The sequence below is a fragment of the Melopsittacus undulatus genome, chromosome Z (assembly GCF_012275295.1).
Source record: "Melopsittacus undulatus isolate bMelUnd1 chromosome Z, bMelUnd1.mat.Z, whole genome shotgun sequence".
Taxonomy (NCBI): domain Eukaryota; kingdom Metazoa; phylum Chordata; class Aves; order Psittaciformes; family Psittaculidae; genus Melopsittacus; species Melopsittacus undulatus.
The window spans coordinates 101674981-101693498 of record NC_047557.1 but is presented as its reverse complement, the minus strand read 5'-3'; the positions used below and the strand labels follow the sequence as shown (position 1 = coordinate 101693498).

Genomic DNA, 18518 nt, shown 5'->3' with positions numbered 1-18518 from the left:
GGGAGGGATTGGGCAGAATGATGCCCATGCTGGGCAGACCTTGCGGGGTGCTGGAGCACCCTCGGGTTCATCCAGCTGTGCTGGAGTCCCTGCACAGAGCACTTCATGGCTTCAGAGCCCCAAGTTTCTGTCACTGACCTGCTGATGAGAATGAATGATCCCATTATCCTGGCACTGACACCGCAGCCAGACTGCGGAACAGCCCCAGAACTGGGCAGTCAGCAAAGGGGAGATCCCTGGAGCAGGACGGACCCCACAGCCCAATCACCCCCTGCCCTGCAGCAGGCAGTGCCCAGGAGCCCCACAACACCCATGAGGACAGACCAGACACCCCAGACCCTTCTATAGGGCACAGCTGAGCTCCTCTTTTAATGCCATCAAGGTATTTCCCTAAAAAACTGGCTTGAAGGTTCAGATAAACAGAAGCCAGGGCAGGGCTAGGGTTAGCCTGGCTATGGATGCAACACATCTCTACCCCCCCAAGCACTGTAGGACCAGGGTGAGGCTTATGGGGCAAGTGACTGCTGAGCCCCCAGGGGTGACACCCACCAACTGCTCTGCCTCTCACAACTGCCCCCAGAGCTGTGGCCACCACCAAATGTGAACTGATTCAATGGGAAGCAGACACCTCACCAAGGAGCTGGCTTGCCCTGAACCCCCCCCCTCCCAGTGCTCCATGGGGGCAGCCCCAGCAAGGGCTGGGAGGGAGCTGACAGACAGAGCAGAGCCCTCCCTGCAGGGTGCTGCTTGCAGGGAAGCTGGGAGCCTCATCCCCACACTCCGCACCATCGCACACACCCGCTGTGGAGCAGAGTGGCTCCGTTCCATACGTTCACCCTGAATAAAACAGCACACTCCTGTTTCCACATTTTTTATTGACAGCTCATTTCTTCTTCTCCACATCCTGCTCTGCCGCCTCTTTAGCGCGCTTGGCGCGGATGCCGAAGAGCCGGGCATTGGCCCGAGCCATGCGCAGGCTGGCGAAAGCCTTGAAGTTCTTTTCGTCTTCTGAGATAACACGAGCCTTCTCCCGCTTGAAAACCTGGTGGAGAGAGCACAGACAGTCAGGCTGCACACCAGAGCCTCCCAGGGACCGCGTTCAAAGCTCAGCACAATTAATCTCGCTCCGTTTCCATCACTTGCTCTGTGGTGCTGTGAACAAGAGCACTTGTGCCATCTACAGGCCCTGCCCTCAGCATCACTCACTCAGTCAGGAACCCCATTTCAACCCATTCCTGATTTGCCAGTATATAGCAGGGAAAAAAGCTCACCACACAAGCCCAACATGGGATGTGAGTCAGGTGTGTGGTGCTAACACACATCAACAGCGCCTTTTGGAAGCAGCAGGGGTTTCAGACAAGTGTGTGCTAACTACACGTGATTATTTCCAACCAACGCATCTGAACCCCTGACACTGGAGCTCTTCTCCAGAACACGATTTAAGGACCATCTCAGATTATTAAGTTTATCAGAGCTTCAACTAATTAGTTCTTTCCAGTCTGCTTTGCAACAGCACGGAAATAAAGAGACCAAGGTACTTGTGGCAAAAGGATGAGGTTGACCTGTTACTTCTTTTCTCTGCCCCAAGACAGGAAGTGTCTGCAGACAGCAACCCTGAGCTGCAGAACATCAGGAGAATCCTCTCCATGGAGCTCAAGTCTCAATTATCACACAGGAAACATGATTTAGCCACACTTACATTCTTGATCGGCATAACGGGTCCTGTCAGCTGAGTTGCCATCTTGAGTTCCTCAGCCTGTGGAACAAGAGGACAAAACCCATAATGGAAAAAGCAGCATTAAGACTCCTTGGACTGGCAGCTGGGTTAGAAGCGTGCCCTGAGCACCGGTACCCAGCTCAATGCACTGCTAACAACTCTGACCGGAGATTTAACACTGACTCATAACAACTTCAGCATTTCAGGAGCATTTGGCACAGCCGTGCCGCATCGACAACCCGTGCTCTGCCTGGCTATCCATCAGCCAGGAGGAGCAGCGGCCTTGTAGGAGTCCTGCCAGCTGGGAAAACATTGACACCTACTGTGCTGGTTTTGGTTTGATACCCAGTGTGTTCTGCAGCAATTCCTTCTAAGGGTAACTCCAGCTACTTGTAAGAGTGTGGCATGAAACTAAAACAATTCAAGTTTGTTTTAGATAGCTGATTTCAAGTAAAGATATTTGGAACAGTATTTCAGCATCTATCTATTGGCAAAGGAGCTTCATGCCCTTCCTCCCATTCCAAAAAGCCTCCTGAGTGTGGTGGGTTCTGCTGTGGGTGACTGGCTCAAAACTGACTCTCCAGAAGACTGAGGACAGGCTGAGCACACCACTGTTTCCCATGGGAAGCACATACCATGGGCAGAGCCAAGGCACCAACCATACTCTGCATCTCGGTGGGATTTTAGTGAAAAGCATTTTTGTGAGTCTACAGCAACAACCTTCTGAACACTTCCCTGCACATGGTTTTTGCTGAACTACTCTACTGAAGAGTTTGCCCTTGCTTCCCTCTCCCTTTCCAAGGCAGACCAGAACTCCACACAGACTTTTCAGCTACTCTATTCAGCATCATAGTCTGAAAATCAACTGTTTGGGCAATGACCAAAGTTCATAACACACCACTCAAGGGGTCAGGCCCCATATTTGAGGGGCTCCTTCAGCACCTTGACAGTCCCTAGTTCAACTAACACTGCCTGACCACACAGCACTGGGATGGGCAGACTGACTGTCAGGAACAGACCCTAGGAAACTGTGGACCAGATGACCTTTGAAGGTTCCTTCCAACCCAAACTATTCTGTGATTCTAAACATCTGTAGCATCCAGCTACTTACAGAGCTGTCTCCCTTCTTCGGCATAGCTGGCTTCCTTGGGAAGAGGATGAGCTTGGAGTGGTACTCCTTCAGCCTCTGCACGTTGGCTTGCAGGGACTCCGTGGACTTGTTACGTCGCCGGGGATCCACAGAGATTCCAATAGTCCGGGCAAACTTTTTGTTGATGCCAGCAAGCTGAAATGAGAGTAGAGTGTGTGGTGTCAGCATCTGACAAGCCCCAGTGCCACTGCCGGGAGCTGCTCCGGTCATCAACCAGGGAATCATTGAGGTGCAGTCATCAGGGCTGCTGAGTGTGGAGAACCACATCTGACCAAGAATCCTATTGGCAGTGTGAGGAACAGGGACCCACGTGCCACAGGCAAGGGGCACTAGGGTGTCTGTGCTTTAGTGCTGAGAATGTTCCACTGAATTTACAGTGGTTTTTGCAGTGGGATTTCCTCAGGAGACCAAAGCACAACCCCGAGTAATTACAAGGGGGGCATTGAAACTCTGATACATGTAAGACAGATATTTATCAAGTCATTGCCTAGACAGCTCTGGTTCACCTTATACAGTAAGCTCCAATAAAGGAGTATTTTTGTAACCCTCTTAAGCAATAAATAACTTCATCTTCTGTTTACAGGCAAACATCTGCATATCATTTTGTATTTCACCACTATCCAAAAATTAAAGTAATGAAGCATCTAACATCCAGAAAAACAACTTTACTGCTTCAATGTGCTTATTTCACTGTTAAAAATGTATTAATTAAATGCTAAATAACACACGAGGCAGCTGAGGGCTGCCAGCAAGCCCTGATGGTTATTTCTGCCCACTGTGAGGAGATACATGGGTGGGAGTTCCACAATCCAGCTTTAACTGCTCATTGGTTCAGTGCATCTGGGAAGGTCACAGGAAAGGCTCCTGAATCCCACAGGATTTACAGTGTTCCTAAACCTACTCATAGCTACTGTACAAAAAATGGTCTCATGCATGTGAAGCGATGGTACACAGGTCCCTTTCCTGACAACATTACCTTCTTGAAGCTGAACATGGTTTATTCTGTCCACAACAGGAACAGGTTCATGTTGGGTAACATTTTTGGGATTAGCAGAAACGTGTTTCAAAGTAACAAAAAAATTTAATGAAGAGGCTTTTAGCCTTTCACTCCCCAAAAGAAGCTGAGGAGACACAATGAAGGCTCTTCCAGAGCCTGCAGAAAAGGACTTTAACAGTCTGACCAGATAAAAGGACATTTACTACTCAAAGCCACCCTTCAGTGTGACCTACACTGCATCTCCACCCCCTGGTGAAAGGCAAGACCAGTGTTTTCTGTGCCCCTGCAGAGCAGCAACTCTCTGTGTCTCCCATGGCTGAGCCAGTGCCACCAAATACTGACTGCTTGGCACATGTCCTGTACATGGAAGAACAGCCCAAGACAAGAAGCTCCAACGAGGAGTGGATTTGACTGGGTTGGGATCAGTGTGTTGTATTTACCTTAAGCTCTTCTAGGCTGAAGCCTCTGCCAGCACGAACTTTTTTGTGGTACCTGATAGTCGGGCACCTCACTATGGGCCGAATGGGCCCAGCCACAGGACGGGGAGCGATGCGTCGAGCCTTCACCTGGCGGGCCTTCCTCCTGGAATGTGGAACAGGACAGGGATGAGAAACACAAATCAAGGTATCACAGAATGGTTTGTACTGGAAGGGACCCTAAAGCTCATCCAGTTCCAATCCCTGCAAAGAGCAGGGACCCCTTCCACTGGAGCAGCTGCTCCAAGCCCCTGTGTCCAACCTGGCCTTGAGCACTGCCAGGGATGGGGCAGCCACAGCTTCTCTGGGCACCCTCACAGGGAAGAGCTTCTGCCTAGGAGTTCATCTCAATCTCCCCTCTGGCAAGCTAAACCAATTCCCCCTTATCCCCTGTCTACCTCCCCTTGTCAAAAGCACCTTCTCAGGTTTCTTATCAGTCCATTCAGGCACTGAAAGCCACTCTAAAGCGTCCCTAGAACCTTCTTCAGGTTAAACCACCCCAGCTCCTTCAACGTGCCTTCATAAGAGAGCTGCTCCACCCCTTGGATATGTTCATGGCCTCCTCTGACACCACTCCTGCACTGCCAGCTGATAACCCTTGCAGGGACGCTCCTGCCATACAGGAATCGATCAGACACAAACACATGGCTATTGTGGCTCCTGGACAAGCCGACGGATGCTCCATAGAACAGCCGCAGTCATCAGACATAAATGGGTTCGAGGGAATCATCAATGTCGTACAGCGATTCCGGAGATGTCTCATCACTTGACTGCAGCTGGAACTGACGCTGACCCACAACACCCTCATCACCGGCACAACCCCAGCTCTAACAGGTAACGTCGGGGCACACCTGGAAACAGCCCCGCAGCCTCCCGAGCACCCGACACGAGGCAACCGGCCCCGGTACCGTCACTCACCTGCGGATCTTGCGGGCGGGCTGGTTGAACCATGTGGCCACTCTCCGCTGCCAGTCCTTATGGAAGTGGGGCTTCAGGATCATGCCATTGCGGCTGGGCGCCATGGCTGCTGGGCCTGCGGACACGGGCACGTCTATGAGCGGCTCCCCACCACCCGGGACCGGCCCGCAGCGCCCCAGACCCCATCACCCCCGGGAGCGGCTCCCGGTGCAGCCCGCATGGCTCCGGTGCACACCGGAGACCGGGGCCCGGCCATGGAGGGCGGATGGAGGCGGATGGAGAACCCGACGGCCGCAGCTCAGCACTCACCTCCCGCTGCCGTCAATGGCCGACCGGAAAAGGAAGGGACGAAGCAGCGCACGTCGGAAGTGAGGCTGAGCCCAGAGCAGGGCGGAAGCGGAAGAGACGGCGATGGCTTCACTAAGCCCGTACTAAACGTGGCGTCGGCTTAAAGGGCCCGCAGCCTTTAAGGCTGGGGTCGGGGGCCAGCACGCATCGTGTCCTGCAGCGGGCTGGGAGCGGTGGGAGCCACCGTAGAGCATGGCCTCAGCGGCTGCACAGTGACAGTCATCAAGCATCCTGCACTGTACCCCAGAGCATCCCAGTGTTACACCACTACAGCCATCACCCCTCAGGTCCATGCAAGTGAATCCACTTGGTAAAGGGTTTATTGAAGAGCCCAAAACATAGCCATGGCTTAAAAAATCCTCACAAAAAACATCCAAGACCAATCGAAGTTTCATCTGCTGATGAAAAAGCAAATTCAAAGGATGAAATTGGGAAGAAACAAATGGGTTTGGAATTAAAACATACAGGCAGCAACATAAGTGTAGGAAGCCAAAAGAGATGACCCCCACCAGCAGCCGGTCCAGGCGGGCTCAAGGGTTGGTGGTGGCAGTAGCTCCATGATGGGCAGGGATGAGGACACCTTGAAGAACACCCTCCTGTCACCCAGGGAAACAAGAGGCTCTGCTCCAGGCCCTCAGTGAACTGGGGTTGAAAGCTGTTAGACTGCACTGCAGCCTTTCAGGTCACAGAAAATCCTCAAGACAACAATCCTTCCTAAAACATTAACCCATCCAGAGCCCATAGGCAGCAAGAACAGTTTTAATGCTTCTGCTGGTGAAGGGCAGACAACTGTGTCACCAGAGCCTGCCTTGCAAAAGCCACGAGAATAGAGACAGGGGAACTGCAAGCCTTTTACTGCAGCTTCACAACAAACAGCCATGGGTTTGTTTGTGCTTCTGAGAGCACCTCTGCTGCTGTAAGCCAGCATGTGTAACTCAGAACCACTCTGCCACGCTAGCTTCGAACATCACACTGTAGGGTTACACTGGGCTCTGCACATAGGTTTTCCTCAATCTCTGCTTGCAAGACACATGCTATGAAAACTGAATACAATTTATTGGCTAGGGAGAAGGAACCCCTTGTCCTCTGCAACTCTGTAGCTGTAGTAAGCTTTGTATGTGCCAAAACACATATCATCATCTTGACATATTCTACAAGCACAGCAGCACACTATAGACAGTTTATTCTAGCAAAATCCGTTTTCCAGCTTCTATTTTATGTTCAGCAGCAGCGATGATCAAAGGTGTCAGCAGTCACACAACAACTACACCCCCTCATCTGTGCAGGGGTTTCACTGTATGACTGTCCTGGCACTGAAGGGACAGCCCTGCACTCCTGCCATGCATCACAGCACAGCTAGAGGTGGCTTATAAAGACTCCACAGGATCTTTTTCACCCTTAAGACCATGTACATCACTGCTGTGTACAAGAAATCTTTCCAGTGGATTAGACTTACCCGACTCCTAATCACTACTACCCTGCTGAGAATCCATTTCAAAGTTCTAAGGAGCTCTCCTTCCTGCAGTAAAAAGCTCATTAAAAGAGCCAACATAGCCAATTTTTTTGGTTAACAGCAGCACAGAGATTCCCTATTCAGTATCTTTAATTCTGGAAAAGGGAAAGGGTCTGTGTCCAAAATAAGCCTCTCAAGTCCTCACATTCCACATCAAGAACGGGCTTCATACTGGTCGCAGACGTGGTTCCTCCTCCTCCTCATGGTTGGGTGGCTGCTGGGGCATTTCTTCATCTCTTGTCTCTTGCTTGTCTCTCTCTGCTTGAAGCCAGCTCTGAGGAGCTATCATTTTCTTTGGCCCGTAGGGTGGAGGCCCAATTAAAGCTTCAATGTCATCATAATTTATCACTTCTTTCTCCAGGAGGGCATTAGACAGCTAGAAGGAGTAAACAAGATACAATGAGGCACAGGGGTTTGAAAACAGCCTCTGAACTGATCTGAACTCTCCCTGCCAGCTCAACAAAGATCTCAATATCTGGACCCTGACTACCACAGAACAGACAGTGGGACCCCAAAGCCATCTTAGTTCTCCTCCTTTCACGAAAGCATATTTGTCCAGGAATACAGAGCATGACTGGAGGCAATAAAACAAGCTCTAGGGAATGATATCTCAAGTCAGAACTCCAGGAATAACTGAAGACAAGCCCTTCCTGCCACAGTCACACCTATGCACCTGCCTAAGATGCAAAGTAGCAGCGCATGAGACCACTGTCAGACCCACTCCCCTCTAACGTACACACAGTGACAACAAAGAGCTGTCTGTTCCTCCAGGCGTGGGCTGAAGGTCATCAGAAGTTAGTCTCCAGCAAAGCTGAATGCTCTGGCTCCTCTGACAGCAGAAGGGTTGCACTTGAGCAGCAGGTGGCTGTCAAACGTGGAACTGCTCAAGTCTGCTGACAAGATGCGATTCACTGGCCTGGCAACTAATATGTTCACCCTGTAGATACTTTGGCTTAACTTTAAAGTTCTTCTGTGATGAGCCTCTAGCAAACATCTGACTGCTGTTAAATGAAAGCAACAGAACAGAGGAGGCCTGCAGAGAAGAGACCCCCCTAACAGGGCTTGCCTTCAGAGTGCTCCCTGGGCACTGTCCTGTGGACAGGGCTGAGATACGGCCAACAGCAGGGTGCCTAAGCAAGCCTGCTCTGGCTACCTTACTACGCACAGAAGGTCTGCAGTTGTGTAGCTGAAGGGGTTTTTGCTGTTGTCATTGTTCTTGTTTGTTTTAAAAGAAGATTTAAATAAAATAATTGCTTTATTTGCAAAACATGCAACACTGAGTTGACTGCTGGTTATTTTGGATGTTATGAGCCAGACTTCTGAAGGAAAGATCAAGTAGATACACAGGGTGCTGCAACCCAAGTGTGGCTCAACACAGAAAAATGGGTACAGAGCTCCTGCTGAGCTGGTGGGGACATGCCAGGGTGACTGGTGAGGGTACTGTAAGGACACAGAGGGGAGGAGGCAAAGCTCTACGTCTGCAACAAGGATTCTTTGTTATAACAGGTACCGAGGAGCTGGCAAGTGAAAACTGCTTGGAGTCCCCAGAAAGCATGAACTAACACCAGTGAGCCAAGGTGATAGGTCCTATATTCTTTTCATCGAAGCCAGAAACTGCCCACCCAATTCCTATGCACCTACAGGACCTGGAAGGATAAGCTGTTCCTGCATTTGCAGGCTTCACAAGAACAGTCAGCCTGCTCTACAGGAAATTACACTGCAAAGCGGCTAGCAGAGAAGTGCAGGTGAGAGGGACAGATTCCAGCAGTGATCACTTCCACAGAGCACTCCTACTCCTCTACCCTGCAAATACCAGCTGGTGTCTGGAGGCAGACTACTTACTGTTGGAAGAGCACACATTTCTCCCTGCACCTGCTCCTGATCTGGGGCGTCTCCAGTACTTGCTTGTTCGCACCATGAGCCCCAGCATTCCCTCTACAAGATTTTGTAGGACCACAGAGACACTGGCAACAGCTGAGCTTGAGAGCACAGAAAGTAGCAAGGCAAAGACACAACAGGTGAACAAAACAAAACCACCCTTCCCCTCCAACTTACTATTTGTAGCTTGTCCCTGTTCTCCAGTAAGAGCTTTTCTGTGCGCCTGTAAGCTTGAGCCACCAGGACTTTTGCTTCCTAAAAGAGAGTAAAAAGGAAAGAGACATTTGGAGTGCAACAAGCACAACACAGATAATTGAGGGGCAGAATCTGCAGACTGAGACAGGCAGAAAGTGGTTTTCCATCAACAGAAAATACAGACAAACCCTGTGAAAAGAAGACAGAGGAATATTCAGGATAAGGAACAGTGAAGTCCTGCACTAGCACAACTACCCAGTAGAGTCCCAGATGGTGGGAAATGCAGTGTAATTAAGGAGGCTGTCTGGTAGCAAAAGATGCAGCTCAGCACAAATCCCAGGGAAACAAACTCACTAGAAATTCACTCCCCAATGGCTAACAGGAAAACATGAACTGTCTGGGTGCAAGTCACTTGTTTTTCTCCACCGAGCTGCAGAACTGAAGAACGAAACCAGGAATGTGTACCCAAGGGTGGCCTTACATGGTCCATCATCTGCTGAAGTCCCTGGCTGAAAGGGCGCCGACCAATTCCAGGTACACTGTCCAGGTCTGGGAAGGAGACCTGCCCAATGCTGGGCACCATTCCATACTGCTTCACCATGGAGTAGGCTATCTTGGTCACTTTCTTCAGATCATCCTGTGCTCCTGGGCAAGAGAGACAGACACAGTGCCTGTCAGCTCTGAACTGAGTGCAAGAGAAGCACATCCCCCACAAACATGCATGCTGCTAGTCAACAGATCAGAGGACCCACAGGAGCTCATGGACGTGAACACTCCACCTGCTGACAGACCTTTGTACATGTACTGCAGGGCCCATTAGTGACTGAGTGAATCTACTGGAAACTAGCTTATGCAGAGTGCTTACCTGTCGCTGCCACCCCATTTGGATATAACTAGCTGGAAACATGGCACAGAAAACTAGGCCCTTCCATGAGGGGAGGGTCTCACTAGGTAATTCCATCTGTGGCCTTAGGCTTTGGGACAAGTCTAAGACAACACAGTGGCAACCAACAACAAAAGACTTCCATGCTCACAAATGCAAGCCCAAGATCAAATCATGCAATCTGACATTTCTTCTTGGTGTGGGAAACCTTCATCTCTTGCTCAACTCATCCTTGGACAGAGCAAGCACAAGTTCAGGATGTCTTAGCACAATCCCCAGGGTCTGTGCCAGGTCTGGCTCCTCACCTGTAGTGACTTTGTTAAAGGTGATGGCCTCGGACACTCTCCCTCCCAGTGCCATACACATCCTCTCCATCAGCTGTTCCTTTGTGAAGAGGTATTGCTCTCTTGGAAGGATCTGAGCGAATCCCAGAGCGGCATTTGTTCGAGGGGCTATTGAAACCTGCAACACAGAACAACTGTTCAGACAGCAGGAGAGTTCCCAACTACAGCAGCAGAAAGTGAACAGGAATAGGTCTGCATTCCCAGTGAAATCTGTGGAAAGCTATGAGGCAGGATGGCCTATAGAGATACCGCCAAGGACTGCAGTATGTTACCATTCCTGTACTGAAGGCTCTGCCTCACAGCTTCAGACATAAGCTTTCTTCCACTTTCTGCTCAAGAAATAGAAAGGAAATCGTCCTCAACAGCAAGCAATTGAAATCCTGAGATTTAGGAGTTGCTTTGGAGAGTATAAGCCAAAGAATTCACTTCACTGTTCCAGAATCACTGAGACTACCTGGAGAAAGACAGGATCCCTTCAGAAAAGTAAGAGCCATTTCCCATATGGATTAAAAGAGGGTAATTAACAACAGTTCAGCTCATACAATAGGTCATTCAGAATTAATTTGCTGCTGGTGGGGAGCCAAGGAGCTGTCTCCCTTGTCGTTTCCACTCCCACTGTCCTCTCAGTGTCAAGGCTTTTTGAGGAGATGTGCATGGGAAAGAATACACCCTGGGGTGCCAAAGACAGGCCTTATCCTGCAGAGAAGGTTTTTTTTCAACCTAAATTACTCTATATTAACCCTTTATTTTGCTGCAATATTCACAGCTCCAAGCTCAAGGAGGCCAGCAGCAGAATTCAACACGAATACTAGACAGCAATCAGCAAATCTCCGAGAGAATCCCAAAGTACACCCAGTGACAGGCTTCTTTACACAGGAGCTGGTAGTGTAGTTACCTTCATCACAGCTTCAGTGTGCTCCAGCAGCCAGCCAACCAGTGCATGGCCTGACTCGTGGAACGCCACAACCTTCCTCTCTTCTGGTGACAGGATCTGACTTCTTTTGGCAGTGCCTATAGGGACACAAAGATTTTATGACATTGCCAGCAAGAGGTGCAACCAGTAGGGCATAATCTTGCACTGAAACTAGCGCAGTCTGGGGCTAGCTACCAGCAAAAATCACACTGCACTCTCACATAAGGAGAGGCAGTAAAAAGCCCTTCAGTTACATGCTGTGGAAGAGGTGCTCTCTTCCCCTGCAGCAGAAAGCAACCCATGCCTGGATTGCTTGAAAATACTGGCAGAAACCTTTCCCCCCTTCCCTCCTTACAACAGACTTAATAATTTGACAATTTAACATTTGATTAGATCACAGCTCTAGAACACAAAGCTCTGTTCTGTTCCCAGCTCTGCCAAAAGCATGTCACAGTATATCTCTGCCCAGGGACAGATCTGCAACAAGTCACCCTACCATTTGGAAAAACAAAACAAAAAACAAACCAACAAAACCCAAAACAGAGACTAGCTATAGTATCATACTGATTCTGCCGTATGGTCTTTCTGTCCCTTAGGCAGAACATGAGAGAAACAAGATGTTGCATTATATATAAGGTTCCAGTTGAGATTCTTCTGCATGAGGAGTGTTCAAATCAACAAAAGACCAAGAGTATATATAAAAAAATAATAACCTTTCTCCAGACCCTGGAACATCTCTGATTACACATGGCATGCTCCGCATGAGCTTATTCCCAGGCTCCTGAGGACTAGCAAATTAAGCCATAACTCTCACTTAATACTTCCTCCAAAAAGGTGATTTTCAAAAGCTTTTATTTTCCAACCCAACAGTCTGCAATGCAGAGTAAGTCCAATAAGGATTAAAGCATAAATGCCGAATGGAAGTAAAATTTCTAGCATACAAAAAATATGTTAACTACAGAATACCCTTCGTATCAAACACTTATTACACCTCTGCATGTTGAATGCTAAAAGGTACCAGTACTTTCAAGCCAATGTCTCCAACAGTGCCAGGAGCAGCAGGGGGTAGAGCAGGCAGAGTCAAGAGCAGCATTACACCAAGCTTGCTTCATGTCTTGGAAAACAACATTCTATTAACATTAATTTTTAAACAAAGTTAAGAGCTTTATTAAACAAGGAAACAGCAAAATTAGTGTGACACATCTTGTAAAATCACTGCTTAGGGAGCCTGGAAACCACTGTGCTCCACAAGGCATGATGGTGATGGAATAGCGGATTAATTTTCCCAGGGAGGTTGTGAATGCTCCATCCTTGGCAGTGTTCAAGGCCAGGTTGGGCACAGCCTTGGGTGCCATGGTTTAGTGTGAGGTGTCCCTGCCCATGGTAAGGGGGTTGGAACTGGATGATCTTAAGGTCCTTTCCAACCTTAACTGTTCTATGAGTCTGTTGTTGCAACAGCCTTGATTTTCAGTCAGTCCCTCACCCTGCCTTCAGCAGTGTGTGTGCATGTGCCTGTATGTCGTCTTCTGTAGAAAGATATATATATACACACACTGCATGTATATACATATATACATATAGACACTTCAATTCTGGAATCATTCCTCTTTCAGCCCACCAAGGAGGGAGGGACTGTACTCTTCTCAACAGCACACACAGTGCACTTACAAAGATTATTTCTTTTCCTACATAAAGTTAATCTCCAGGCATGAAAGCTCTCTAAAGGTCTGTGCTTACTGCATTTAGGAGACAACTCAGGAAACAACCCTGGTGCATCTTTGCTGCCCTTACACAGAGGACACAAACTCCATCAAGAAACGAGGCTCTTCTACAGCTTCCAAAGACAACCCCTAAAAGCCTCTGTGCAACTCAGCAGGTTTCCTCCCTTGCTCCCAGGAGACCTGATGACTTACTGACTGCTTTGTGCTCCCAAACTAAAAACACAATGGGGACTACCACAGAGAGCTCTTACTCCTCCTTACAGCAATACAAAGCTTTAAGGCTGAGAGAGCCTCTGGACTTGCAAAGTTCCCTTTTGATTCCACACCATTTATTAAAACCAGAAGCTTATAATGAAAAGCACAGTAGTATCTTCGTTCTTTCAAGAAAAGCTTTTATAGCAACTGAAATGCCCTCTGGATTGTGAAACCCAGAAGCATTCCTATTACATGGCAAGGGTACATTCAATTTACAAGCCTGAAGGGTTGTTTGAGGTCTTTTAGACGTAGCATACGGAAAATAGCCAGGTCCCAATAACATGAAAGAATCCAATTCTGCAACAAAAAGACTGTAAGGCCTCCTACGCACCACAGAGACTTGGAGAAGCATGTTAGCTTGTCAGCAGTGAAATTGCTGAAGCCCATGCCCTGCGATGCCCCACCACATTAACCCTCCGTGGCCTTACTTGCTTTTTGTCTCACTTTCCAAGTCTGGGGAACTAAGGCAAGGATGGAGCTCAGACAGAAAATCCAAGTGAACCCCTGGAAGTTTGGTGCTTTCTCTTCTGCAGACGAGAAATAAAGCACCTCTTTGTCCAGCTTATGAGGACTTCTGTGTTACAACTACATTCATCTCACTGTTGACTCCTGGGAGCTGCTGGATACAGTCTGGGCTTTGTGTAAGTGTGACCACAGTTACCAAACCAAATCCCTTGGAGTGCTTTGAAGAGGCAGGTGAAACTGTCAGAATTTTCTCAAAAATCTCTTAAGTGAGGAATTGTTTAGGCGTTTTCTGATAAAACAAACACTCAGGACTGAATTCCAGGATCAGGAAATAACTGACCCAGTGCAAACATCCTGTTCCACATGCTCTAAACAAAGCACAGAATGCCAGTCTGTTTGCCCAGGCTCACCCCCTGGTAATGACACCGCAGCCTGGAAGCACTTAAGTGTCTGATTATGAAAACCACAGCTTGGCTACAGGGCAGCTCACACTGAAACCCACTAGATTCAAAACCCTCAGGTGAAGTCAAGTGTTCTGGGAACTTTGTTTCCCTTCTCTATAATATACTGCTATAGGGTAATCTCCAGTGGTTCTTCTGCTGGCAACAGCACACGCAACAGGGAAAGGCCGACAGGATGTTCTCAGAGGGAGAATAGTAGTCTACTGTCTTTCAGTTTATTCTGCCAATTCATCAAAGCCTGAGCTTTGAGAAAGAACAGAAAAATCTCTGATTTCTTGCTGTTGAGGATGCGTAGCCTATTTGCTATTCATGTTTATGTAGCAGGTGTCCAGGGCAGCAAGAAAAACCCTGAGACACTTCACTCCTTTTCTTCAAAAACAAACCAAACCCCAACTCTTTTGAAACTAAAAAAGCCATACAGCTTGTAATTCCTCTCTTTGCTGTTTTACTACTGGCCATCTCCTCTAGCTACCGGTTCAGGTTGCCTACAAATTCATAAGACAGATCCATATGAGGTCTTGTTTGGAGAATTATCTGTGACTGTAAAATCCTAAAACCTTCAGGTCAGCACTACAGGATGGAGCACAGTTAGGACCCATGTGTCTTCCTTGGCTCCAACCCACTCACTTGAGACTTCTCTCAAGAAGTAAGGCACAGACTGGTAAGACTGGAGGGAAATTGAATGCCTGGATCACTTACCTGCAATGACTCTTTCCACAGCATATTCAAAGTTGAAAGTATCGATGGATTTGTGACCTTCTCTAGCAGCATGAAGAGCAGCTTCATTACATATATTCGCTATGTCAGCTCCTATAGACAAGAGTTTAAAATAATTACACTGGATTTGTTACATGACAGAGATTGCACAGGACAGAAGAAGCAAGAACAAATCTGGAGAAGGACCTAAGCAAGTCAACTAGCCTGCATTTTTTTGCTCCCTGGGAGCAAACCTAGCCCACGATGTTTATGTGGGATTTGAACAATGCAATTGCTTGGCAATGAAGGCTGCATTGCCACAGAGGACAGAGTTCAGTGATCAATAAAGGGGCAAAAGCCAAGGCTGGCTCTCAGCAACAGGGGAGTGGGCAGACCGGGCTGGCATGGGCTGCTGTTCATGCAGCGACCGCACAACCTCTGTGTGGAAGAGAAAGAACATCTGTTCTGAGTTTGTGTGTGTGGGTGATGGTGGCGGGGGGCTGCTGAAAGAAGTCACGAAGAGGCAGTTTGCTGGGGCCTGTTAGAGGGGAAACCTAGAAAGAATATTCCAGGAACTCCAAATCAACAGGAACTCCGGAGCCCCTTGCACAGTGCTGTTTTAAACTCCCAGGGACCTACCCTGGAAACAGGCTCAGTGCAGGAGCCAGGCAGAGCTGTCCAATTTCTACTCTGACTGACAAAGTAATTCTATTCATTCCTCCTATCACTTTCATGGTAATGCATATCAGCGTTGAGTTTTCCCCCTGAAGTGCAACATCTCAGCCTCAACAACAGCTTGGATTCAGAGCATGAGCAGTGGTTCCTCCCCTTAGGAACTGAGAACCCAGGCATTATAAAAGAGTATTTTCCTATCCCCACACCCTGCTAATCCCAGAAGTTTCAGCAGATTGGAAATAGCCACGAACAATTGCTCATCAGAGCTCATCAGGGAGCTGGTTAGGTTCCCACTATTTCCATAGCGACAGAGGCGGCTTGAAGAAAAAACCCTTTAGACCCAAATAGTTAAAACTAAGCAACCATGAAGCTCCAGCTTGAACTGCAGAACTGGTGCAGAAGCAGACAGAGCAGCCCCACGGGGACACAGCATGTCATACCACTGAAGCCTGGAGTCAGTTCCGCAAGGTGCTGTGAGTAGAAGCTGGCATCTTGGATCAGTTTGAGGCCCTTCAGGTGCTGCTCGAAGATCTCTTTTCTCTCCTGTAAAGAGCACAGAACACCTGAGCCCAGCCAAGCCTTTGCAATGTGGCAGCATCAGTGCTGTCCCTCCGGAGGGAGCAGGGGAGGAACAGACCTCTGGCAGCAGGGACACGGTGACGTTGCCACCAGATGGCAGGGCTGTCCTTACAGTGTGGTGGTGCTCCAGGAGCCCTGGTAAACACCCGGCCCAAATACAGAACAGATGTACAGAGGCTTACCGTGAGTCACTGCTTTCTCTCTGGGCCACTCTCCCCTCCTAACTTTCACTCTGATCTGTCTTAACTTTTACCACGAAAGCACTTGCAGGAAGGAGCTCTGACTGCCTCTACCTGTTTCCTCACACATGCAAACCCCATCTACGAGCTCCTTTCACCAGAGACCACTTCCCAGACAAAGGTGGGGGTGAGATGACGGCTGGCAAGTAGTCAAGGAATGACTCATGCAGCTGGTCCAGGAGATCCTGATTAAAACAATGGTCTCAGTTGCCAGGGTTTTTCCCCTTCCTCCTTCAGGGCAGCTGCATAGTTCATGTTTCCGGTGCCAGATCCTATCAGGCATTTAAGGTATTTTAACTGAAAACTCTTGAGGACGGCAGTAAAGCACAGATGGGAGAAGAAGAGCCTGTGCTGGCAAAGCAGACAGATCTTTACTGCAGCTGAGCCTACTCCCAGAACTCTATTACAAATGTCAACACAGCAGACATGGAAGACTCCTAGCAAATGGATTTAAAGCATTCAGAAGGAACAAGTCACTTAACAGGCTGCTAAAGGAAAATGAGGAGCCTTACAAGGACAGTGAGGACAATAAACCTACAGAACAAATGGTGCTCAAGGCACATGACAATTTAAGCTCTCATTCTCACACAAGCCAACTTGCCAATTATGTGGCTCCCAATTTCCTGGAGAGAAGACACAAACATAATTCTGCATCTGCATGGCAAAACAAATCTCATGGAAGAATTCACCACCAAAGCTGGTACCAGAGCAGAGACACTTAAAACCAGCAAGTGATACCTTCAGGAAAACAAGCAATTGTGTTAAGAATGTAAGTCCTTTATCTACAGCACATAAATAAAGACAAACAGAAGTTTACCAGCTCCACTTTCTCCAAACTCAGCTTTTGACCCACCAATGGACCACTGTAAGGGAAACCTTAGTCATCAGCATCATGGTAAGGACAGGGCAGTAGATCAACGTACCTGGAGTGTTGGAAGATCAATGAAGATATGCCTGTCCAGCCTCCCAGGTCTCATTAAAGCATTATCCAAGACATCAGCACGGTTGGTGGAAGCCAGCACTATGACATGATCTGTGGTCCCCATTCCTGTAGAAAAAACAACCAAAAAGCAAAAGTGACAGTTTTCACCATGGCAGAGGCTACTTTTCAGGCATATGAAGGGATAAGGCACAGCAAGATGCAGGGAATACTTTATGAATCTTTATTATAAAAAGCAAAGGGTGTCTACAGCATCCTGTGGGGCAGCTGAGGCTGACAAAGTGTCCTTCTCTCCAGCTGTGAGCACAAGACAGGAAGGAACCTAACAAGTGACACAGGCCAGCCTCTGGCCACCACAGATATTCTGAAATTCTCCTTTCATTTACTTAGTAAATCATGGCTTAAAACTTTCCCCATTTCCTTTTGCCACATTTGAAAATTGCTCCAACTAGAAACCAGAACAGAACCTTTCTATTCTGGTAAATTAGGATATGCCTTCTCATCCCCCAGCTTGCATCAATTGCTGCTCTTTTAGCTCCAGGTTGTACAAACAATGATGAAACAGCCTTTCCCTCACAAGTATTTCTGTGTAAAGCCCTTTCAGATTTTGTTTACTTTCAGCCTTCAGTCACAGGCAGCTCAGGTTAATGCAGAAAGAGGACACAGCCTTGCCACCCTGCAAGGAGCATGTTACAGCACAAGTTAATCTTTGCCTTCTCACTCATCTTTTATCACTCAAAAGACACCTGGGCATACTGCAGACCACTACAAAGACCAACCCTGAAAAACTTAAACCACAGACACGTAGACAGATACAACCAAATGGCTCTGCAGTGATGATTAGCATACACTTGCTCAAACCATGGTCAGAGAAGGTTTTGTCTCCAGGTCTTAAAAATGAAGGGAACACCAGGATTCAGCAGCTGCATGAGAGCAGCCTGGAGTACAGAGGCATCAAAGGCAGAGAGGGCTTCCCGGGGAAGCCAGAGCACTTGCAACTGGAGAAGGGCAGGAAGGGGCAGGCGATTGTGCTGCTTGGGTGGGGAGCCACAGATCACACTGAATCACTGAACCACACTGCTTATTTATGACATTCCACCAGGTGCTCACAGGCCCCTGGGTATGAGTCACCTGCTTACAGCAGATTCAACAGCC

At 48.3% G+C, this 18518-nt stretch overlaps 2 protein-coding genes and 1 non-coding gene across 3 annotated transcripts in view; all 3 read right to left on the bottom strand.

The window, feature by feature from the left end:
- Positions 1-855: 855 nt before the first annotated feature.
- On the bottom strand, positions 856-5659 carry RPL13 (ribosomal protein L13). The gene is made up of 6 exons (XM_034073026.1): positions 5568-5659; positions 5259-5373; positions 4305-4446; positions 2829-3002; positions 1700-1756; positions 856-1042 (listed from the first exon to the last, which is right to left on the bottom strand). The coding sequence occupies exons 2-6, from the start codon at positions 5360-5362 to the stop codon at positions 884-886; spliced, it is 636 nt and encodes a 211-aa protein (XP_033928917.1). The 5' UTR covers positions 5363-5373; positions 5568-5659; the 3' UTR covers positions 856-883.
- Positions 5024-5105, bottom strand: LOC115945308 (small nucleolar RNA MBII-202). The gene has a single exon (XR_004079672.2). It is a non-coding gene; the product is annotated as a small nucleolar RNA MBII-202 (small nucleolar RNA).
- A 1099-nt stretch (positions 5660-6758) lies between the features above and the next one.
- Positions 6759-18518, bottom strand: part of SPG7 (SPG7 matrix AAA peptidase subunit, paraplegin) — a 30318-nt gene continuing 18558 nt past the window's right edge. Inside the window, exons 10-17 of the mRNA XM_013130964.3 lie at positions 17347-17471; positions 16046-16148; positions 14934-15044; positions 11315-11430; positions 10381-10537; positions 9674-9837; positions 9175-9252; positions 6759-7495 (exon numbers count right to left, since the gene is read on the bottom strand). Coding sequence (XP_012986418.3) covers positions 7286-7495; positions 9175-9252; positions 9674-9837; positions 10381-10537; positions 11315-11430; positions 14934-15044; positions 16046-16148; positions 17347-17471 — 1064 coding nt within the window. The 3' untranslated portion in view covers positions 6759-7285. The remainder of the gene's footprint in view (positions 7496-9174; positions 9253-9673; positions 9838-10380; positions 10538-11314; positions 11431-14933; positions 15045-16045; positions 16149-17346; positions 17472-18518) is intronic.